Here is a 22,993-nt window from a genome sequence, read left to right as displayed (position 1 = left end):
CCATCTGGGAACTTGCATACTGTCACTGTTCCCATTTTCCAGATTGGACCAGTGAGGTTCAGAGAGGTTGAATGGTCTGCCCAAAGCTTATAGGCAAGTGGAGGATGGAAGCGACCTCTGCTTCTGGCATCCGGGTCTGTCTGACCTGGAGTCCCATGCCCATAGCTAGTCTTTCATACTACATGGCTCCCAGCCTAGGGTACTGGGATCTCTGGGCTTGCCCAGCCCACACTTATGTTCCTGCTGTCTCTGTCCCTCCCTGCCGTGGAGCCCAGCTCAGCTCTCTCTTTCTGGAAGCATTCTTCCCCTCTCCCACCCATCTCCACCTCTCCCCAGACCTGGCACTTCTGCCTTTGTTTCCAGGTTGTCTGTAGCTGGTGGGAAACAGATAAACTGAGGCCATCAAAATTTAGCAAATTGAAGGAGTCTTGCGTTCCTGACTCGACAATTTCCAAATGTGTGTCAGATCTCCTGTCCGCAGAGGTTCCTGGGAAGACAGCCAGCTTGGAGCCTCAGCCACCCTCTCCCATCCTAGGGAGATGGTCAGGGAAGCTCCCAGCTTATCAGCTGTCCTACCCTCATCCCCGCACTTCACTCCCTGTGATCAGGTGCTCTGGCCTTGGCCTAGAAGGGGGTTATTTGGAGGCTCCCCTTATTCCTAGGCTCCCTTGGCTAGGCTTCCCCACCTTGCCTGCTCTGCCAGGTTCTGGATCTAGAAAGAAAAGAAACAGGAGAGAAGGAGCCAGGACTAGTTCCCTAGGGCTTATATCCTCACCAAGTACCCTAATTTGCAATAACTCATCAATAAACCCCAAAATCCTTGAGGACAGACTGCCTGTGGATGCATTCCCAGCCCTATTTCTGGGCCTAGCCCTCAGGCAGGGCCAGTAAATATTTGCAGAAGTAGGGAAGGGATTTGTAAAATGGGCAGGCCTCCCTGAGCATGAGGGTTGAATCTTGGTTCCCAAAAGACTCCTGGATGCCAGAGGTGGCTTACATATGTAAGCCATGAGACCCCGAGAAGCCCCAAAACCTCCCTGAGCCTGAGTCTCCTCGGCCACTGTTACAATAACCACCAAGTGGCAGAGCCTAGTCTAGACCCCAGGGTATGGGGCCAAACCCCACATATGAAAGGAGCAAAACAGCTATCTGCGTGGTCCCCACTGCCTAGATACCAACAGGCAGGTTCAAGTCCTGACTGTCACTGCCCAGCTGTGTGACTTTGGGCAAGTCACCTAACCTCTCAGAATCACCGTTTCCCCACAGTTAAAAGGATGAAACTGGTTCTTCTCATGATATGGTGAGCACTGAATGAGGTGATGTCTATGACCAAACGCTGTGGCCAACACACCACTGGCCGAGCACCAGGGAGACAGTTGTCATGAAGGGGTTGCTAAAACTGATCTGACTCTATCAGTCCCCGAGCATCCAGCTGGGGCCTGGGCATTTGGGGTCTGTGGTGTCATGCAAGCTGACCTCCCTGGAACTTAGCCTCTGAGGGCAAGTGGAGGACAAGATATGGTCAGAACTTAATGAAGCGAGGTCTGATCTGGCATGAAGCCAACTAATGCATAGCTGCAGAGTTGGTTCCATTAGCTCCTTTAATGAGATACAAAAGCTGGGGAAATGAGTGTGTGAGAGAATAATGGCACACGTCTGATGCTCTAATTCGAAGCTGTGGCTAAAAAGTTAGATTTGACACTGCTGGCACCTCTCCAAACAGCACTAGTGTCCTTGGATGGGGATGGGAGTGGGGGAGTGGAGGCAGTGAGTGAGGGGAAGAGGGGCATGGCTCTGGCTTTATAAGAAGATACTGAGGCCTTAAGAAGGAAATTCCTGCTTCTGAATCCTGAACTTGAGGTCAATCCATCCCATCCCATCTCTGAGGCTATGGCTACCATTCTGAGTGGACAGAGCAGCTTGCAAGGGTCAGGGGCTAGCAGGGGTGGTCCTCATTGGTGTTAGCAGCACAAGGCAGGGGTGGTCTCAACAGCTGGCTATAAAATGAATCTTGCCATTCCAGTGGCATGTGTTTCTCATAAAATTAGAGATCTGTCACCATGGGAAAAAAATAATACCAAATAATCAGACTGGGAGCCAGAAGGGATCTTAGATATGGCTGAGTTGAACATTCTTGTCAAAGAGGGAATGTGGTAAGTTCAAAGTGTGTGTATTTATTTATTTATTTATTTATTTATTTATTTATGAACGTCTTAAATTTTTAGTCCTTTCTTTACAGGTTACCTAGACCACTTTTGATTAAGAAAACTGTAGAAAGTTAGTAAGTGCCACAAGCAAATGCCAGGCGGTGGCATGTGTCAATTTTCCACAGAGTCCTGCTTTGCGGGGTGTCTGAATGTGCTGCTTGGGGTCTCCACTCACATTCGCTGGAGTCAGTTGCGGCAGAGTTAAGTCCACAGGTCGCTTCTCCCCATATTTATTTGTAAACTCTTCAGTGTTCTTACAGAATTTTTTACGGTCCTTAGAGTATTCTTCAGCTAGATCAGCCCGAAGTGGTACATGGGCTGGGGGTCGTTCACCAGTGCTCTGAGGGACTGGATTACTTGGTCAGTTTTGGTTGCTGGCTTCCAGTTTTCAGCACTAATTACCGGCAGACAGACCTGCCCCTTTTCATTGATGTTTGGGTGATAGATCTTTGTTTTAAATATGATCTTCGGTGGTTTGAATGGGTACTCTGCTGGAAAGTTTATTTCGATTCTGAAGACCCCCTTATCATATGGAGGGTTGTCAGGAACAATAAGCCCTTGCCAAGTCAATAAATTAGCTTCATCAACCTGGATGTTCTGGAAGCTTTTCATTCCACATTTGCGGATTTCTTCAAGCTCCTTCATCAGCCTCCTGCCGGCCGCCATCTTGGATCTGGTGCTGCTTCAAAGTGCTTTTTCTTATCCATAGCCTCTCTCTGTAGAGAATAGAGGTTTCCCCACAGTGAACAAAATGTGATTTTAAAACCTGTATTTTCCTATAACATTCTGTCCAATTCTGCTGCCCGAGTGTTGGGTGTTGAACATGATGTAATCAATAGCCCAGAAATGCAGCTCTTCTGCATTCTGGTCTGCCCTTGCCTGAGGCTGGGACTAGACCCCCAAGTGGGAGAAGATGTGATAGGGGTTAGGGACATACCAGTCCTTCTACCTCTCTCTTTTCCATACTCTGGCACAGAACAAAGCTGAGATTCCCCAGAAAATAAAGGGTCTGGTGATGTTATCTCAGCCTCCTGGTGGATGTGCCAGGCTACAATGCCAAGTGCTGGCCTTAGTCTTTAGGAGGGAGTTAATTATCAGATAGTTTCATGCGAATCTTTCTGTATCTTGGAAAATTATTGTAAAAGGCGTTTTCAGAATGTCACACTTTTCCCTCATGTAAGGTCTGATGTAGAATCCCTTTAAGAATTTGGTCTTGGAGGGGTGCCTGGGTGACTCAGTTGGTTATGCATCTGACTTTGGCTCAGGTCATGATCTCACTATTTGTGAGTTCAAGCACCACATTGGTCTCTGTACTGACAGCTCAGAGCCTGGAGCTTGCTTTGGATTCTGTGTCTCCCTCTCTCTCTGCCCCTCCACCGCTCTTGCTCTGTCTCTGTCTCTCTCAAAAAAATAAACATTGAAAAAATAAAAAATAAAAATCTTAAAAAAGAAAAAGAATTTCGTCTTGAAAAAAGTTCAAGGAATGTTTGTGCTTCTCTTCATGGGGTGATAAAAGCAGCAGAACCTATCTGGTTTTCTTCTTTGCCAAAACTCCCTGGAAGCTTAGAATTAAATTGTATTTTCAGTTGTAGTTATGAGTTAGTTACATGGGTGTCTGGTATATTTAATTTTTCTCTTCATTCTAAAGAGAATCTGATGTTTTTTGTTTTATTTGTCATGCTTTAGGATTATAAAATGCCTGAAATCATGTTGTCAAATGAATAGAGGAGTGGAAATAATAGACTTCTAGTGGCTCACTGGACAGTGAGAACAACTGGATACCTGGCTTCCAGGAGATTCCCTTTGCTGTAAGAATGATTTCTCTCAAGCCGTGGGTTGTCAAGAACTCCAGAGTTAATATTTCTTAATTTGTTAGTGCCTCACTGATGGGAGAGATTGTAGGCCAGCTCTCTTTCCCCGGAAGGAGTGGGTGTTCCCCTAGAGGCCACACAGCAGCTTGGCCCAGGCTGCAGGTTAACTGGCTGGGAGTGTGGGGGTTGGGGTGGGGTGGGGGAGGCTGCCTGTCCAGGCTGGTGGCCTTGGGACTTCCTGTGTGTGAGACAGATGGAGATAGTGTGAACACTTTTACCTGAGAAGAGCCCAGCCCTGGGGTTAGCTGGATGTGGACACTAGATATGTGGGTGAGCATATGGGCCTGGGTGGATGGCCTTTCTGGGGCTGGGAGGTGGCGGTAGTAGGGTGTTGGGGCTTGTCCCAAAACTGCGTCTTCACAGAGCCACTGCAGACATCCCAGCTCTGTTTGATGCCCTAGGAAAGCAGACAGAGTGCTTTTACAGCTCTGGGCAACGTGAGGTGATGCAGAAGATGGGGCCTCAGTGAGAGACGAGGTCTGAGCAGAGGGGTCTGGGCTTGGTCACCTGCTTGGGCAAGGCTGTCACAGGTTGAGTTGTGGTAGCAAGACCTCCAGTCTTTCTTGGGCACCTCTCTGTGTCCAGTACTCCGGTAGGCACTTCAGAGAGATAGAAAATGTTGGATGAATAGATGGACAGATGGGTGGTTCCCATCTCTGGGGGTTCAGAGTCACTATTGCAGGGAATGGAGACACATGCATACCCACAGCCCCTCACTTGCACACTTCCCCCACCCCCCATGCTCCCTATACCCATACACCCTCAGGGACACACCCCTATACATGCATGTACCCATGTTCCTGTGCACATCCCTACACACACCCCTGTTCTTGCACACACCTATGCACACGTTTATTTCAGAACAAGTTTCCTGAGTCTTGTAAGCAGTAGTTTTGGCCAGTGCCTCTTCAACTTGGTGTCACCCCCTCCTCCCATTTCCCCTAGGGGAGGGGTTGTCTGGACACTCTCTCAAAAGTCCCTTCTCCTCCCTGTTCAGCCTTGCCACACTCCAGCTTGGTGGCCCCAGGGCAGTGACTTCATCTTCCTGAACCTCTCTTTCCTCAGTCTATAAATTGGGGTTGCTGGTCCCGCCCTGCTTGCCTCATAGGGCGGCACCAGCATTCCCATGAGATAAGGGGAAAGAGAGCGTTTTGTCAACTACAAATTGTTTTCCAAACAGTCAAATGTTGCTATTGCTTTCCCAGCTCCTGAACTCAGGACCTTCTCCATCTACACGTGAAGCCTGTCCTTGGGTGGGACGGAACACAGCAGGGAGGGAGAGAGGGAGCCTGGCCAGTCCCAAGGCTCCCATTCCACCTGGTGCCACTGGAGGGGCATGGGCCCCGCTGCCTCAACCTTTGTCAGGGTCTACTGTCTGCTGGGGTTGGCAGGGATCTTGGCCATTTGGCTGTAGGGTCTGGGGACAATTTGGCAATGGAGAATGAGGGAGAAGGGAGAGGTGGAAACTGCTTCATCAAAGCCTGAGTCTAGAGTGGTGTCATTTGTTCAAGGATATGTCATCTCAGATTTGATGCTCATCTACCTGTGGTGGGGGCCCTCACCTCAAGTACAGCCAGGAGCCCACCCTTAGGAGAAAGCCAGGGTTCCGTCTCACAGGTATGTGGGTGCCTGCTGGGCATAGCTGGAGCTGCCCAGGAACCATCACTGACACTTAGTTTTGGTGGACCCCTGGGGGGTCCAGGGGACATGGGATGGGAGTGAGGCAAGGGTGGGGGATCTGCTGAGGTGACTATCCCCCTTCTTTTCTTCCTGGCTGTGACTAGGGACCAGGTGGCCCCCATGAAGTTCAGGTATTTGGATAGGTGTCCGTGGAGACTCAGGGGCCGCTCCATGACGGCAGTGATGTGGGAGTGGGGTTATGCTAGTTACTTTGCAAGGAGCTTCTGACCTTTGCACCTCTGAACCTCTGAGAGATTCCCTTCTCCCAATCTAGCCCAAACCCCATAGTTTCTCTCTGTGAGAAACTGAGGCCCAGAGACGCAAAGGAACCACCCAAGGTCACTGAGAGTAAGAGTAGAACCTGAGCCTCCTATATCTTACCCCTGTGCTCATTTCTATGCCTGGGAAAAAGGGGCTCTTGCTTGGAGACATCTTTTATGAAGGATTGTATGGACTCATGTACCTGCATGACTGAAGCCAGTTTATAGCAATAGCCTGTGGGCTGGAGCAGTCAGGATGGGCTCCTTGGAAGAGGTGGTAAAATCTGGTTCACCATTTGTTGAGCTTTCCTGGGTCCTCCTCAATTTAATCTTATTCTGTCCTCATGGTGAGTTGTGAGGGTTTCATCCTCTTATCTCCACTTTCTAGGTTTACTTGTTCAATAAATATACAAGTATTATCTGAGCCAGTACTCTGTGCCAGGCCCAGAAACTGGGACCCACAGGTGACCAGGCAGATTGGCCATGCTCTTGTGGGCCCACAGTCTCATGAGGGAGGCAGCATGGTGCCAGCCTGGCTGGGGAATAAGCCGTGTGGCCTGGGACCAGTTACTTTCCCTCTCTGTGCCTCCATTTCTCAGCTAAAGAATGGTGATAACAAAACCCCTTGCTCCTAACATTTATAAAGTGCTCAGAACAGAGCCAGGCACATTGAAAGTGCAATATCTATATGTGTGTGTTTGTTTAAAGAGTTATCAAAGGAACAAGCTAATTGTAGGTTGTGAGCCAGTGCTGCACAGGAGGGAGGTAAAAAGGGTGATGACGTGGGAGCTTGCTGGGGAGCTGGAAGTGTTTCTATCTTGATGGGGGTGTGGGTCACGGGGGTGTGCAGCTGTCAAAACTCATTGAGCTGGGCTCTTGAGACCTGTGCATTTTACTGTATGTGAAGTATACCTTAATGAGCAAAACGCATGTATAAAAAAAGAAAAAGGATGAAGGGAGAATGAGGAACTCTTGAGGTCCTCTTTAGTCGGGGTGGTCAGGGAGGGCTTCTGAGAAGAGGTGACATTGGGGGGACTCCTGGAAGAGGAGAAGGCTCTGGCTATGGAGAAGAAAGATGAGGAAACTGAGGCTCTAAGAGGTTTGGGGCCACACTCAAAGCCAACCCAAGGGATTAAGAGTGACAGCCCAGGGGATTTCTTGATAGCTGGGCCTGGGTGGGACCAGGTCCACGGCTCTGGCCCCTGTGATCTCCCCTGCAGAGAAGTCAGTGGAGGCATTTATTGTGTCTTCTGGGGGCAGCCATATCTCCACCCCTGTGCCTGTTCTCAGGGCCTTGGTACTCAGAAAATGACTATTTTAATCCGTGTGGGAAATGGGTTCCTAAATATGGACTGAGTAGGGTGGGAGCCATTCAGAGGCTCCAACTCAGGGCAGCTCCACCTGCTCCTCCACCTCAGCAAAGCACAGGGTACAGTCTTAGGCCATGAGGCCCTCTGGCCCTCCTTGGCCATCCACTCCCTTCCCCCCACTCTCTCCCACACCTCCCTTCTAGCACTGTGCCCACCTGCCCGTCTTTTGTTTGTTCAGGAGCTCAGTGTTTTCTGTTGGCCCCAGCCAGGGACCTGCAGCTGGACCTGCCCTGCCTCTTCTCTAAAACTGCTTTCAGCCTGATTGGAGGTACAGAGGCCAAAACCACAGGGGGAGGTGCTGGGAGGTCTTTGCAGACAAGGAGACATCTGAGCTGAGCCCAGAAGTTTCCTCAAAAAGAGGGAGTTGGCCCAATGGGGAAGGAGAGGGGCAATGGTGCATGTGGCATAGGCATAGAATAAGGCTGTTTGGGCCTGGTAAGTACATTATTCTGACCAGAACAGGAAGGGTTGGGAGCCAAAGGTAGCAGGCAATGAGAGGAAGGCAAGCCCTGAATGGCAGGGGAGGTGGTGGCTATTATTTGGAGCCATGGGGGAGGGGATTTAAGGGGTTGGGACAAGGATAGGTAGGGCCGAGGACCTCACTGGGAGTGTTCCAGCTGTGCGCTTGGGATTTTATGAGAGAAGGGAGAGGACTCTGGTGTAGGAGTGAGATGCTAGTAGCAGGGCAGAGTGAAGAGGGGGTCCTGGAGCCAGTCTGAAGACCCCTCCAGGACACAATCAAGTCAGACCAGACTGGGCAAGAGATAGCAAGGGGCAGGGAGAAGTGTAAGGAGGCCACACAGAAAAGAGGTGTAGAGGGAACAGAGCAGGGACGGAGGATGGTACATCTTGGGTCCTGTGGCTAAAACTGGGGTACTCCTGGCTACAGCCACCTCAGGTAGTGTGGTGAGTGGGAGTGACTGAGCCCCTGCCTCCAGCACTGCAAGCAAGAGTCTGGTACTCAGGAGCTGTGTGGGCAGAAAACTGAGGGATGTTCTGGGAGGCAAAGGCAGCGTGAGCAAAGGACCCATGGTTTCCAGGCTGGGAGTCTGCCTACTGCAGCCTCCATGCACACCCCCACCCTGGACTGGTTAATGGAGCAAGGACCCCAAAACTGGTGGAGGGGCTTGCCCAGCTCCCTGCACCCCCAGGCTAGGTCGTGGTTAGCTGCTGCAGAAATGGGGGAACAGCTATGGGGCAGCAGGCATGAGAGCCTACTGCCTTCCTCTGTGCTCCTGTCTACCTTAGCCTAGAGAGCTTGGTCCCAGAGCTGTTCTTCACAGTGCCCTGCAGAGGGGAAGGCAAGGCCAGGGATGGTACAGGGTCCTGCAGGTACTGAGCAAGATGAAACTGCTCTGAGCCGTAGGCTTGAATTCTGAGCCTGGTCCTCAACCCTGATCAGCTAGGAAACAAATGGGGCTGGGTCTCAGGTGAGCAGCCCTGTGGGGAGATGGTTTGTCCCTGTTCTCCACATTCTGGACCACCTCACCCCGCATGCTGACTTCTCCTCCTCCCCTATACCTCCTCTGAGCAGGACCACTCCGGGGGGCCTTGCTCATTTCCAGCAACTGGCATTATGGTTGGCAGCCATAGCCTACGGCTGAGTTAACCTGAATGAGGATCCTGATGCCCACCCACCCGCCACCTGCCTTGCTGTGATGCATCCTGTAGGGATGACTCTGTTATTACTCTATTTTACTGAGTTGTGGGCTTTGACTTGGAGCTGTGAATGTTTGCCTGAGGTCATACTGAGTCACTGGGAGAATTCAGCCCCAAACTCAGGCTTCACCTGACCAGGATGTTACCTCCCTCAAATAGGGTGCCCCCTGCCCCCAGACACTAGCTATGGGTCTACAACTCTTGTGCCATAACATTGCAAAAGTGCAGCTCGAGGGATGTGTGGCCCCTGACCTGGGGTCTCATACCTGATGTGTGATTTGCTTACAAAGCCCACTCAACTCCCACTTCCCTGGCTGCCCTGGAGAAGGCATGCAGGGCTTCTCTAGCCTCTGAGTCTTTCTAAGCTGTCAGCTACCCCCAGGGCCTTCCTGTGGCCATTGGACCACAAATCAGAGAAACCTAGATTCAAATCCTCATTCTTCCCTTTATAAGATGGGTGACTTTGGGCAGGTCACAGGCCTCTCTGAGCTTATGTACTCTTGTCTGCAAAGTGAGGGCAGTGGCACTATCTGGGTGGCTGCTGGAGAAGTGGGCTGTGAGCCTGACACTTTCTGTGCCTACCTTCCCTCAGCTCCTGTATGACAGCCCCAAGGCCCGGCAGGAGGTGGACCACCACTGGCAGGCCTCAGGAGGCCCCCACATCGTGCGCATCCTGGACGTGTATGAGAACATGCATCACAGCAAGCGCTGTCTCCTCATCGTCATGGAATGGTATGCTGGCCTCATTGGTACTCCTGTGGCCCCCAGGCTCCCACCATTCTTCTAGGGGCCCTCTCTGCTCTTCAGATAGCAGCTATGGGAGGCACTCCAGCCCTTGAGGAGTAATGGAGGGGCAGCTTCAGGCATTGCCCATAGAGCTGTGCAGCTGCTAGCCACAAGGCCGTTCCCACAAGGATGGGAAGGGAACCATGGGGGCTCCAATTTGGCTTCCCTGAGTGTGATTTCACTTTGGGAAGAGGGGCTGGAAGAGTTGTCAGAGAAAGCCGTCAAGTCCTGATTGTGGGTCAGGGGAGATTTGTGGGGGAAGCAGGACACACACAGTCACCTCCTCAGTTTGTACTCCTGTGGTCCCTCCAGATACTGGGAGCCAGTGGCCTCTTCTACCTTGGGCTTCTCCCAATAGCACTGTGGCTCAACCCTAGCCTTCCTCAGACCCTGGGCCTCGTGTCTACACCTCAAGCTCCTCCCCACCTACCTTTAAGTCCTTCCTCATCCTATAGGTTAACAGCTCTTGAGTCAGATTTGGGGTTGAGATCCTGGCTCTACTACCCACTGGCTGTGTGATTTTAGATAGCCCTTAACCTCTCTGAATTTTTGTAACTGCCATGTAAAATGTGGAGGAAGATCTAAATGTAGTATTCACCCTGTACCTGACTCCATTCTAAATGCTCCACGTGTATTGCTTATTCAATCTGTGCAACTCTGTGACACTGGTGCTATAAATCCCATTTTACAAAAGAGGAAGCTGAGGCACAGAGAGGTAAAGGGACCAGCCCTGGGTCACATAGCAGTGCACGTGAAGGGTTTGCCCAGGGTACAACACCCTGTAGGTGTTCAGAAAGCTGTTGTCATGATGATGACAATTGATATCTCCTCCCTTATATGAAGAAGCTGAGGCTTGGATGGAGGGTTGGTCTGCCCAAGCCTCAACCAGATGGGGGCAGTGATCCTGGTGAGGATCCCTGGGGAGCCCACCCTATTTCTAAGAGTCCAGTTAAACCCACCCAAGCTGATGGCCCACTACGCACCAAGTTCTTCAAGGCACGAGGAGGCTGATGCTGACTGTTTCCAGGGGCAGAGCGGCAGGGCCTGAGGTCTGGGCCTGTGATTCAGAGCAGGGGCAGGCTGACACTTGATTAGCCCACTCCCTGCTTACAGTCACTTGTCTCTTCTAGCATGGAAGGTGGTGAGCTATTCAGCCGGATTCAGGAGCGTGGCGACCAGGCTTTCACTGAGAGAGGTATGTGTATGCAGCTGGACCAGAGGGGGTGTTCCAACTGAGATGAGTCACAAAAAGTTGCTGTGTGATGCTGGGCAAGGCCCTGCTCCTTTCTGTGCCTCAGTCTATGCAGCTGAATAAGAGATGGTGGGATAGAGTGTTCATCCTCCCAAGGAGTTCCATGAATTCAAAATACCTTGTCAGAGATGGACTCTTCATGGCTTTGGGATGGAGGCCTCAAAGCCTCTTGGTGCCAATGAGCATCTCAGCTGGGAAGAGGTAGCCCAGGCCTGAGGAAGGAGGTAGAGGGGGACTGTGCTTTCTACCCCCAGAGGAAATTAGGATGAATGGGGGTGAGGGTATAGGATGGGTGTCCTGGGTGGCAGGACTGCTATCACCAACTTGTGCTATTCCAGGGGGGTGATAGGGTGGGGGCCCCAGGCTGCTCGACTTTTGACTGTCATCACTGCCTCCTCCTCTATGTCTGCAGAAGCTGCAGGAATCATGCGGGATATTGGCACTGCCATCCAGTTCCTGCACAGCCGGAACATCGCCCACCGAGACGTCAAGGTGAGGCTCTAGGACCCAGGTTGGGGGACCAGAGAAGGGAGTACACAACCCTCAATGGCTCCCAGTACCACTAGATGGAGGCGAGTTTCCTTGATCAGCATTCAAAGCCTCTGCCCCCTGGCCCAGACTGCTCTTCTCAGCCACTTCTCCCATGGTTTCAGCATATTCCTTCTGCTCTAGCCAGATGGGTCTCCTTGTTTCTTTTAAACACTGTGTAATCCCAGTAGGCTTAAGCATAAATGAGTGCTTGCCTCAAGCCAGTAGACACTGACAAGCATCTTGTTTAATTCTCATATAACCCTGTGAGATAGGAGCCATTACCCATTTTACAGATGAGGAAGACAGGTCTCAGAGAGAGATTGTACCTTGCCTAAGCCTGCACAGATGCCACACTGGGATTCATTCATTCTTTCTTTCAGCAAGGACTTTTATGAACATGCAATGTACCAGGTCTCAGACAGGGACTGCCTGACACTGTTGTGGCTTCTGTGAAGTAACAGCCATACTTTTGGTAGATTAGGCCCTCTAACGCTAGCATTTTAAGGGAAAGAAGCCATTTGCTGGGAGGCAAGGAGGAACCAGTTGAAGTAGTCCCAGCTCCTGGGTCTGTTTGCCCTTTCAGTGGATGGGATTCAGACACTTTCTAGAGGTTCAGCTCTCCAAATGTCCTATCTAGGGAGGACTGGGTCCTATAGGTCATCAGGATTGGATACATAAAATGCAAACCGCATGAGGCAGTCCCACACACATATGTATACACGTGCCAGCCACCATCAGAGCAGAATCTGTGAGTCCTAAGCCCTCTACCCCAGGCTTAGAGCATCACCCTGAGGCTTACTTCCTCCTGAGACTGGGCAGAGAGGAGTGGAGGGCCCAGCTACAACATCAGGCTCCTCCTCTGGCTGAGTACTGCCAGTCCATTTATCTTTTGATTCTGGATACACATGGAGCCAGGACAGACTCACCTTCTGAACCCTTGCTTTATTTTGGCCCTGGCTTCCTTTTTTTCCCAAGGAGAGAAAAGCCTTCTTTAGAGGTGACTCCCTTGAATAAACTAAACATGCTTTCCTGCTTTCATCCCAATCCAAGATCAGATCATCTCAAATAGAACTGGAGAAAAAGCTTTCACTGGCTCCAAACTGGAACTCCATCCAATACCGTGTCCTTTTACCCCAGCTCTGCTTGAAGGTCTCTCCTTTCCTCCAGAGCCCTAGGTCCTACCTATTCATTAAAAACCAGCTTAAGGACTGCCTCCTCCATGCAGACCTCCCCGCTTCTCTTTTCCTCAGGCTCTCTGTGCTTTGCAACCAGGAAGAACAGCCTCTGTGCAGCTCCTGGGGCCTAAGTGGTGGGGGCTTTCTTCCTGAGCAACCTCGGGCAGGGCTGCCCTGCTCACTTGTTCCAGGTTGGGCACAGGACACGGGCTTGGCAACATGACAGCCTACCTTGCCCCAGAACCTTCATTTTGGTATTTCATGGCAGCATTACCAACACAGGCTTCAAAGTTCCTGCCCCTGGGCTCTGTGTGGCACATGGCTTTTCACAGCTTTGGCTGAACACCTGCCTCTGTTTCCCTTCTGTGAAAGGAGGCGTTACCTCCCAGCCACCTTGGTCTTCTCCATATTTGGCCCACATTGTTGGTAACCAGGGCCCCGGTCTTTTTAGTGAGATGGAGCTGGTTCCTCCTGAATGGATTGGGGTGAAGGAAGTCTGCCTGAAGATCATTTTGGGACTCTGCCCCTGCTTGGTGCCTAACTCCAGACCAATGTTTTATCTTCCTGGCCCAGCCTGAAAACCTGCTCTACACGTCCAAGGAGAAAGATGCAGTACTCAAGCTCACTGACTTTGGCTTTGCCAAGGAGACCACCCAAAATGCCCTGCAGACACCCTGCTACACTCCCTATTATGTGGGTGAGTCCTTGGGATATGGTTTGTATGTCCCTACTCCCACTGGACCCTGCTGTGGTGTGGGGCAGCCTATGGGTTGCAGAAGCCAAAGGGTTAAAGCCCAGTAAGGAGGGAGGAAAGGATTCTATGGAGGCGGTGACGTGGGGGGCCGGAGGCTGCAAAAATATTCTCCCAAACTTCAGCTTCTGCTTTTGAAAATAGATCCAGGAAAATTCTGGCTGTGGCCTGTGAGCTGAATGACATCACAGCAGCTCTAAATATATACGTGATAAAAGGCTGCCATCAGCTCGGGACGGAGCCCAACCGAGGTTGTTTTTCTCCAGTTTTTATCTTCCTGGGATTCATATTCACAAAGCAGGCAGTCCTCCCCTATTACATTAGAAGGATACAGGGCACCAGCCACTTGTCTTGAGGGAGAGGGTCCCTTAGACGAGGGCATGGACGGGATTTGGGGATGTCACATACTCATGCTTCCAGAGAAGCTCCCTGCTCCCTTGTGAGTGGGAAGCCCAGATCTGGAAAGTGTCCCTACTGTGAGAGAGGGGTGATGACTCTATTTACAGAAGGCTCTTTTCTCTCAGGGAGGCCTTCCAAGAGAGCTGCTGAAGGGGTGGGGAACCCTTGAGACAGCTGAAATGGTATCCTGTTTACCAGGATGTGTTTTGCAGTATTTTGGCTTGGAAATCTTCTGGCCTGCCCATCATTGCACAGGTGGGAAGAACAAGGCCCCATGGGATGGTAGCCAAGCTGAAAGTGGAAACCAGAGCCCTACCCTTGGCCCCTCCTTGCCCGTGATCTAGGCTGTACATTTAGGGAGACAAGGGACACAGAGCAGCTGGTGGCCTGAGGCCCTTCACCTGTGGCTGGACTCCACCAAATCCCAGACTGACCTTCTCTCCCTCTCCTCCCTCACCAAGGCTGATATTGGCCCGAAGAAGCTAGGAAGCTATCATTCTTTACAGCCCAGCCTAAAAGCGGGTTTATTTTTTCTGGGAGCCGTTTTTCCTCCCCCAACTTCACACACATGCTGCCTTCCCAGAAGGTGCCAGACACCAGTCTGCTCTGCCCCACCCCCCAGCCCAGGCACCTGCTCCCCACCTTTCTCAGGCTTCAGGCTCCTATCTGGGCTCCAAGACCTTTGGGCTGAGAGCCCTCCTGTGCCCTCTGCCCTGCTAGCTCCTGAAGTCTTGGGTCCAGAGAAGTATGACAAGTCGTGTGACATGTGGTCCCTGGGCGTCATCATGTACATCCTGTGAGTACCACCACCTTCACCCCTATACTACCTCCTCATATCCTCAGAACCACTTCTGCTCTGCCCCCCTCAAACGTTTGGTGAACCTTGAGTGGGTCATTCTTCAGGCAGGCTGCCTTTCCCTTTTGGTCAGGGGACACCCCTCCTTCAGGCTGCCTGAAGGTCTCTCCTTGCCAAGGGCAGATGGCATTCCAAGCATGACCCCAGAGTCCAGAGGGCTGGTATTCTTGCCAAGGTGGCTGCCATAGTGGCTGCCTATCTTCCCAGTCAGGGATTTGGGGAGGGGAATGGGTCCACCCTGGTGCTGCCCTCACACCTGTGCTGAATGACCTCCATTCTCCTGCAGCCTGTGTGGCTTCCCGCCCTTCTACTCCAACACGGGTCAGGCCATCTCCCCAGGGATGAAGAGGAGGATCCGCCTGGGCCAGTATGGCTTCCCCAATCCTGAGTGGTCGGAGGTTTCTGAGGATGGTGAGCTTGCTCCACTGGACCCTGTCAGCCTTCATTCTGGGAGATACCGCTTTGGTGTCAAAGCAACCTACGTTCAGATCTTGTGTGTGTGACATCCCATATCCCATATCCCAGCTGTGTGGCCCTAGGAAGGTTACCCAAACTTTCTGAACCTCAGTTTCTATATCTACCAAATGGGCTCAAAACTCACCTCCTCAAAATTTCCTCTAACTCCTGTCCCTTATTAATATTTTCCCTTTGAGGACCCTGTATCCATTCTCTATGGCTACTTAATGAGCTCTTCCCAACACTTAGTAGCTTAAAACAAGAAACAGTTATTAGCTCACTGTTTCTATGGGTTAGGAATCTGGGGGCACATGTAGAGTGGGGTGGGGGACTGACTCTGAGGGACTCTGTAACTTCCCCACTCCCCATTCTTCCTCTAGCCAAGCAGCTGATCCGCCTCCTACTGAAGACAGACCCCACAGAGAGGCTGACCATCACACAGTTCATGAACCATCCCTGGATCAATGTGAGTGCCTCTGTGCCCTGTGGTGGGCAGAGTGGCAAGCTGGAGTGGGGCCGTAGGCAGGAGGGTGATGTCTCTGGAGGTCCTGGGGCAGGCCACAGATGTGTGACAGGACCCCACCAACAGCCTGACTTTGCCACTGCTTCCGTCAGGCTCCTTTGCCTCCCTGAGCCTTGGATGTCCCATCTAGGACAGGAAGAAAGGGAGTGGGGTGGGGAGCCAGTGCTGTCCCAGGTGCCTGCAGGTTCTAATCCATGGGCTTGGGGCTCCTTTCAGCAATCGATGGTGGTGCCACAGACCCCACTCCACACGGCCCGAGTGCTTCAGGAGGATAGAGACCACTGGGATGAGGTCAAGGTAGGTGGATGCTGCCTCAGTTTCCTTACAGCTTCCTGGGGTTTGGAAAAAGGGACTCCAGGGTGGTGGCTACCAAGATCCTGCGGCATCAGCCACTCCCCCATGCCTAGACACAGGACACCTGACTGCACTGGTGTCCAACTGTGGCACTCAGAGCACTGGGCTATGCTATTGCATTCAGGATGGTGCTCCTGGCTCACAGGGACTTTGGGCCAGGGGCTTAGTGAAGGGGATTTGGCCATAACCCCCCTACAGTTTCTATTTTGGAGAGTGGTCAGCCTGGTTTTAGACTTAGCGGAAGCCAGGTTTGAGCACATGGGACAGCAGCTCAGAGCCCCAGGATACCCTGGACACAATCTTCAAGCTTCATGTCCTGGGTGCCTTTCAAGATGATGTCCCCTGCAGGCCTATGCTTCTTAGCAGGTGACATTGGCCAAGGTCCCTCTCCTACTTACACTAGTGTGGTCCCAGGGAGTCACTATACTTTCTGTGCCTTAGTGGATAAGCACCAGAAAGGACTGTAGTGAGGATTATGTGACACAAGGGGATGGTCCAGTGCTGGGCGCTTGGGCAATAAAGGCTGTCACTGCCCTCATTGACATTAGTAAGGGGCTAGAGGCAGGAGGGTGATGGTTCTTGAGGCCAGTATGTCCTGACCTCCGTGGGTATCTGTCTGCAGGAGGAGATGACCAGTGCCCTGGCAACCATGCGTGTGGACTATGACCAGGTGCAGATCAAGGACCTGAAGACCTCTAACAATCGACTGCTCAACAAGCGGAGAAAGAAGCAGGCAGGCAGCTCCTCAGCCTCACAGGGCTGCAACAACCAGTAGCTCATGGGGCCTTGGATGAGCTGGGCCTCTTGGTGTGGCGTATAGATCCGAGTGTGCTGTGGCCCTGACCCAGAGGGCCTGGGGTCATTATTTGTAACAAAAGGATCGTTTTTTGTTGTGTTTTAATTTGTCACTTGGAACATCAGGATGGGAGACCTTGACTCCAAACCTCATTAGACAGGGCCCAGAGCCTGGGAGTTAGGGAGCCACCTGCCTCAGCTGCAGAGACTTTGGCCAGAGTGGCCCCAGTGAGACATAGGTCTGTTCTGCGCTGGGACATGGCCTTAGACTTCTAGGCTACTGGGGGTTGTGGCAGGCTTCCCTCCTCCCATGGAGATACCCCCTCTGTAGGGTAGGCAGATGGGCCTGGCCTTGGGAAAGGCATCTGGCCATTGGTTGCTATGGTGACCAGGGACCGAGTTGCTGTCTCTGAATGCTGAGTAAGAGAGTAAGAGAGGGAGAAGGGCCAATGGAGGGTCCACCTCTGCCTCCTTGGAGAGGTTTGTCTCCCTCACACTACTTGCCCCTCTCAGGATTCCTCCCTTTGGTCTCCTCGAGGCACCAGGGTCAGTCTGCCTGCCTTGCTGGGGGGTACAGCCCTATCTTGCTGCAACCCCATCCCACAGGCCCCTTGGAGCTCTCTCTCTGCAGAGTCCCTGGGCCTAGTGATCCTGTTACTACCCCTTACCCAAAGAGTGGCTTCTCATCTCAGGTGGGGGTGGGAAGTATTTTTAACCCTTTTCTACTTTGGAAACTGTCACTGTGACAAAAGCCAGCACAGTTCTCCTGCCCCCACCCGCTTACCGGATCCCAGGCAGGAAAGCTTCTCTCTGTAACAGTTCATCCTCCACCTTGTCCTGGTTGATGGCAGGGACTGTCTCTTGGTGTACTTTTTTGAGGGTGGATGGCTGAGGACAGGACCAAGAGGCTTCCCGTTAATCAGGAGTCTCTTTCTACACTCCAGGTCAGACCTGAGGCAGTAGAGGGCTGCTGAGTGATGCTTAGAAGGTCTGGTTCTGGGTCCTGGCTTCAGCCTCAGTGGGACAAGAGAGGACCTTCCTTGCTGGTCCAGGTTTACCCAGGCCCACACTGCCCAGAGTAGCCTCAGGGTTCTCAGTGCCGGATATGGACCTGACAAGTGCCTGATACACATCCTGGTTCCTGACCCCTCTCTCTGGCTGGGAAGCCCTAGACCAGATAGGAAAACACCACTGGGGTTTACATCTAGATATTAATAAACACCATTTTGGCATTTTCTCCTGGTTCCTAGGTTTCTCTGTCTACATGAGTGGACAAAAGTGGCCCAAGGGCAGTTGCTCACACCTACTAGTGACTGCACCCCCTTCAGGCTTGGTAAACATGCCAGGCTGACTCCAGGGCCACTGTGGCCTTGCCAGGCGTGGAAAGGTCAGAGGAGTGGAGGAATGGCAGCTGTCTCATGCCACCAGCTCTGGGGTGCCCAGTGCACTGTGTGTGTGACACCCACCCCCAGGCCCTGCGTGCACCAGTGTCTGCCCACAGTGGCCACCCCCAGCTGCATGCCAGCCTGCTGAAGGGCGGGCAGAGAGCCTGCTGCAGCACTGAGCTATTTTCAGAAGCTGCCAGATTTCATTTGGCAGCGAGAATGTCGGGGAGGGAAGGGGGCGGGACGCTGGAGACTGTCTTTTGACTATTCCGGCAGCAGAGCACCCTCTGCCCTCGGGAGCCCTTGCGGGCAGCCTGGGCGGGGGGGCCCTGACTCTGGCATATTCCCTCAGCTCCTATCTTGAAACCTCCCAGTTTTCCAAGAGCTCATCTGGCACCTGCTGCTCTCCCTCCTCCATCTCCCGTCCCCTTAGGGTATGGAGGAGGGGGGAAGATGGTAGAAGGCAGGGAGAAGCCAGCACTCCTGAGATATAGACTCCTTCCTAGCTTGGCGACCTTGGACAAGTCCCCAAGCTTTCCCGCCTCATTTCCTCAACTGCAGTGAGGAGGTAGTGCCCACCCTGGGGAGTCATCTGGGGGATCCGGGCCGATGCTGTGTGTGAAGTGCTTAGTGAGCTGCCTGGTGCATGGCTAGTGCCCAGCACTCATGTGCTACCCTAGCATACTTAGCCATCAGGAAGGGGAGAAATACTTGAAGTTGCCAGAGGGATAAGGAACCCAGCCCCAAATCTACCTCTGGGACTTCCCGCCCAGAAAATCAGGCTTTTGCTACCCATGGGGTTTCATTTCCAAGAGCCTGCTCTCCAGAGCAGCATCATATGGGCTTTCTGAATTGCAGTTCCAGTCCTGGGCTTCAAGAAGGGTGGCCCACCCTTTTGAAGGGCTCCTGGGCTCCCCAGATGAATTCTGGGGGCCTCACGGAACCTGTGGTTCAGACCAACCCTCCTCGTGTACTCTGCCCAGTGAAATGCCAGCCAGATGCAAAGGCAGATAGTCTTTCTAGTCACAAAGCTTAAGAGCTGCAGACAGACTCCTTTGCTTGGTTGCTGAGTATGCACTGTGCCTGAGCCCCCGTGCTGGGTGCAAGGAAAGCAGCAGTGAAAGCTGCACACAGGGCTCTCAGGAGATTTATACTCATCAGGAAGAAGGATAAGCTATCACACATATGTGCCAAATCACAGGCTCAGTATGATCTGTGAAGAAAGGACGTGGCTTGAGAAGGAGGTGTCATAGGGCCTTTTAAGCCAAAGAGATTAATGCACACCAGTGGCTAAGGAGGGTGCCTGATTAATTTATAGGATTGAAGTCAGAATTGCAGGGACCAGGGTTTTGGGGACAGAGGGACTCTGTGCCCCTCAGCTCTGCTTGTCTGTGCTTCTCCCTGGGGCTGGCCTTGATCTTCTGCCTGCATAGCCTTCTTGGCAGCTAAGACCGTGGTTTTAGCAGTCCCAGAAGGGAGGCATCTGCCAGGTGCCTACACTCCAGACCCAGGGAAAGATTTTTATTGGCCATATGTCACCCATCACTGTTGTGGGGAAGTGGCGGGGGGTGACTAGGCCAGGGGGGTGCAGCAGAGGTAGTTAGCAAAGGAGAGGGTGGAATGATTGTCCATGTCTACTTGGCCACTTTCAAGAGCCCAAGAGAAGCATGGCTCCTTGATCTCTGGTATCAGGTATAGCTCTCACAAGCCAGGGCTAGGAGGCTGGATGCCTGGCTAAGTCACACTCTTTGGGCCTCAGTGTGGCTATCTGTGAAATGGGAGCAAATGTCTAACAATCAGGTAGAATTAGGTGAACTAAAAAGCCAAGTGGCCACATGTTCTCATCAGCCTGTTCAGATACAGGCATTTGCTTGGCCTGCGTGGTGGTTTTCCTGGGAGCTTTCAATAAAGAATCCATAGAGGTGTACTCACATGTGTGCATGAATGAATGCATGTGTGTGTGTGTGTGTGTGTGTGTGAGAGAGAGAGAGAGAGAGAGAGAGAGAGAGAGAGAGAGAGAGAGGTTGAGAGAGAGAGAGAGATTGCTTCCCAGTGATGCTTCCCCTGACCCAGCTGACAGCAGAGTTCTCTGTCTTGCAAACCTGGTGCTGGCTGGCTTCCAGGAGGCTGGTTCATTGCTATTCCACACCAGCCCCTCTCCACCCTCGATTCAGCCCCTCCAGTGCAGCGTCAGAATTGAGCCTCAAATGCAGCCAGCCGCAACCTCTGCAGGGGGCTCAGTGCTCCCAGGCCTTCTTGAAACTCTCTCTGGCAGGCATGGGGAGGAAGCATAGGCCCTGGGTAGCTGTCTCCAGACCTGACTGCCTTGGGCTGAGCCTTTGCATCTCTAGTGGGTCCTCACAGCTGCCCTCAAACCCAGCAGGGTAAAATTCTTCCCTTTGTCCCACTGGGCACTCAGCATGTTCACCCCTTAGAATTGAGGCCAGCAGCCAGGGAAGGGTCTGGGAAGTTCACTTCCTTCCCTTCGAGTGGGGTAGGGTGGGATTGGGTTATTTAGTTTAGAGCCAGGACACCTGAGTTTTGGTTTACATGAGGCCTTGGGCAAGGCTGTTCCACTTTTTGAGGTTCCCCAACCTCATCAGTAAAATGGGACATTGATTAAGTAGGGCCAGATCCTTTCTGTACCCTTGGCACACATGCTGCCACCAGTTGATGGCAGATCACACACTTTGCTGGGTCTCGGTTTTCTTATCTTTTAAATGGGAGTAATCCTCACAAGGGTGGGCAACGTGTGGTGGAAAAGGGGAGAGGGACAGCAAGTCCAAAGGCCTTGGTCACCAATGTTGCCCAAATGTCTGCTAGGTGACATGTCAAGGTGCCAGGATTCTGCCAGTTCTGCCCTTTCTCTGTTTTCCATCACCAGGAGAAAGCAGCTAGAGAGTCAGAAAGTTGGAAACTCAGGGAACCAGTTTGCTGAGGCTCAGAGTAGTTGATCAGGGCAGGTTAATTGGGGTGTGGAGCCACCTGCTGGTCACCTGAGTGAGCATTCAGTAGATGCCTACTGTGTGCCAGAGCCTGAAGGAGCTGTGGTCCTGCCCTGGTGGAGGGGGAGGCTACCACATCACAGTGAACAGCTCCTGTTTATTGAGTGCCTACTGTGTGCCAGGCACACAGTGCTGGGACTTTACATGGACCATCTAAGTCCTCACATTCCCATCTTACAGATGGAAAAACTGAGCCCCAAGCTCTTAGTTACTGCTCTTCATACTGGAGAAGGTCAGAGGAAGGAATACTACTTTTGGCTGGGGACAAACATGGAAGGATTCCCAGATGTGGTGACATGTGAATTTGGAGAGACAAAGATTTTGGAAACGGGCATTCCAGCTGGCAGGTAGAGGGGGAGGCAAGGTGAGGCAGGAATGGGATGTGCTTGTGTGAAGGATGGAGAACAAGTAGGTTTAATGGGTGAGAGGCAACCATGGCAAGGAGATCTTTCATTTTTTTAAACCCCATCTCCTAGAGGAAGGCAGAGTGGGGGCCTCAGGGATGAGGCAGTGGGCACCTGGTAGCAGCTTCCCCCTCTTAGCACGCCCAGAGCAATCTCATGTATCCTCCCCTCCCCACACCCGCATGTGCTTCCCCTAGAGATACGCACAGCTTTTGATGCTAGTTTATCAAACAACCTGTCCACCTCCTCTTTCTGCTGTGGCATTTTCAGGTAGCTCCTGTGTTGCTTGTCAGGGACAGATCTTTTGACACCTGGTTCTCTGGGTCTTCAGGATGTGGTAGAGGGGTCCTAGGGCCCTCCACCCCCGCTTCCAACAGAGCTGATTTGTGTACTGGAGTTTCTCCTGAGATGTAATTTGAACAAGAGTTTACATGGTTAAAACATTTTTATTGACCAGTGAACCAGAGACAAATAAAATGTATCTCAAATCCTGCAGATAGGCATTGCAATCCCATTTTACAGATGGGAAACCAAGGCTCAGAGTGGCTAAGTGGCTTGCCAAAGTCCACGACTGGGCTCTGAAATGGCAAACTGTCTTCAAGATGGTCCTTGCTCCACTATCCCTGTCCTCATAGAGGCCAGACTCCATGAGGACAAGCAGGAAGCAGCTGCCTGCACTGTCTGGTGGGCTCCAGCCAAGTGCTAAGGGGGAAGCAGTGGTGACCTGTGATCATGGCTCTTATAGGAAGGCTTACTTTCCTCTTTCTTGTGGGGAGTTCAGAGAAAGTTAGGACAAAGAAGAGGTAATGGGGATGAGGTGGCATTGGGGAGCCTTCCTTATCCCAAAAAACCTGCTTCTGCTGCAGGGACAGTGTGGATAAAGCAGATTACACCCCCATCCCCACCCCCAGGCTTCATCTGTGTTCACAGCAAACTGATCAGCCCTCAGACCTGGCTGTGATTCTCTGTGCAGGAACCTGGTGAATCCTTCAGCCACCCCCTGGAGCGGCTCCCCAGTGTCGAGACACTCCCCAGTACACCTTCACTTCCAGCTGATGAGACCTTGGTTCATGGGCCATGTCTCCCAACCTGGGCTGTTGGGGGTGCATGGAAGGTCTCAGGGCCTGCTATGGAAAGGCCAAGTGAGTGAGGGGGCTGGGCTTCCCAGCTCTGGGCCTAGCCTTCCAGTCCCATTTTCAGCCCATGTTTTGAGCACCTAGAATGTGCCCGGAATGTCTCATATAAGATCTCCTTTAATTTCTGTCTCTCCATTA

At 52.1% G+C, this 22,993-nt stretch overlaps 1 protein-coding gene and 1 pseudogene across 4 annotated transcripts in view; one reads left to right on the top strand and one right to left on the bottom strand.

Moving 5' to 3' along the window:
* Positions 1–18,162, top strand: part of MAPKAPK3 (MAPK activated protein kinase 3) — a 28,447-nt gene extending 10,285 nt beyond the window's left edge. For 3 of the 4 annotated variants that reach the window (XM_053219317.1, XM_053219315.1, XM_053219316.1), the window contains exons 3-11: positions 9,640–9,779; positions 10,964–11,028; positions 11,498–11,577; positions 13,365–13,488; positions 14,593–14,737; positions 15,084–15,208; positions 15,634–15,719; positions 15,993–16,073; positions 16,753–18,162. In XM_053219317.1, coding sequence (XP_053075292.1) covers positions 9,640–9,779; positions 10,964–11,028; positions 11,498–11,577; positions 13,365–13,488; positions 14,593–14,737; positions 15,084–15,208; positions 15,634–15,719; positions 15,993–16,073; positions 16,753–16,905 — 999 coding nt within the window. In that variant the 3' untranslated portion in view covers positions 16,906–18,162. The remainder of the gene's footprint in view (positions 1–9,639; positions 9,780–10,963; positions 11,029–11,497; positions 11,578–13,364; positions 13,489–14,592; positions 14,738–15,083; positions 15,209–15,633; positions 15,720–15,992; positions 16,074–16,752) is intronic. The other variant, XM_015077112.3, reaches the window with a different exon arrangement.
* LOC106979272 (ubiquitin-conjugating enzyme E2 L3-like) lies at positions 2,217–2,932 on the bottom strand (annotated as a pseudogene).
* Positions 18,163–22,993: the final 4,831 nt, after the last annotated feature.

This window comes from Acinonyx jubatus, chromosome A2, assembly GCF_027475565.1.
Source record: "Acinonyx jubatus isolate Ajub_Pintada_27869175 chromosome A2, VMU_Ajub_asm_v1.0, whole genome shotgun sequence".
Classification (NCBI taxonomy): domain Eukaryota; kingdom Metazoa; phylum Chordata; class Mammalia; order Carnivora; family Felidae; genus Acinonyx; species Acinonyx jubatus.
Note: the sequence above shows the minus strand (reverse complement) of the source record. Positions and strands in the feature narration are given on the sequence as shown.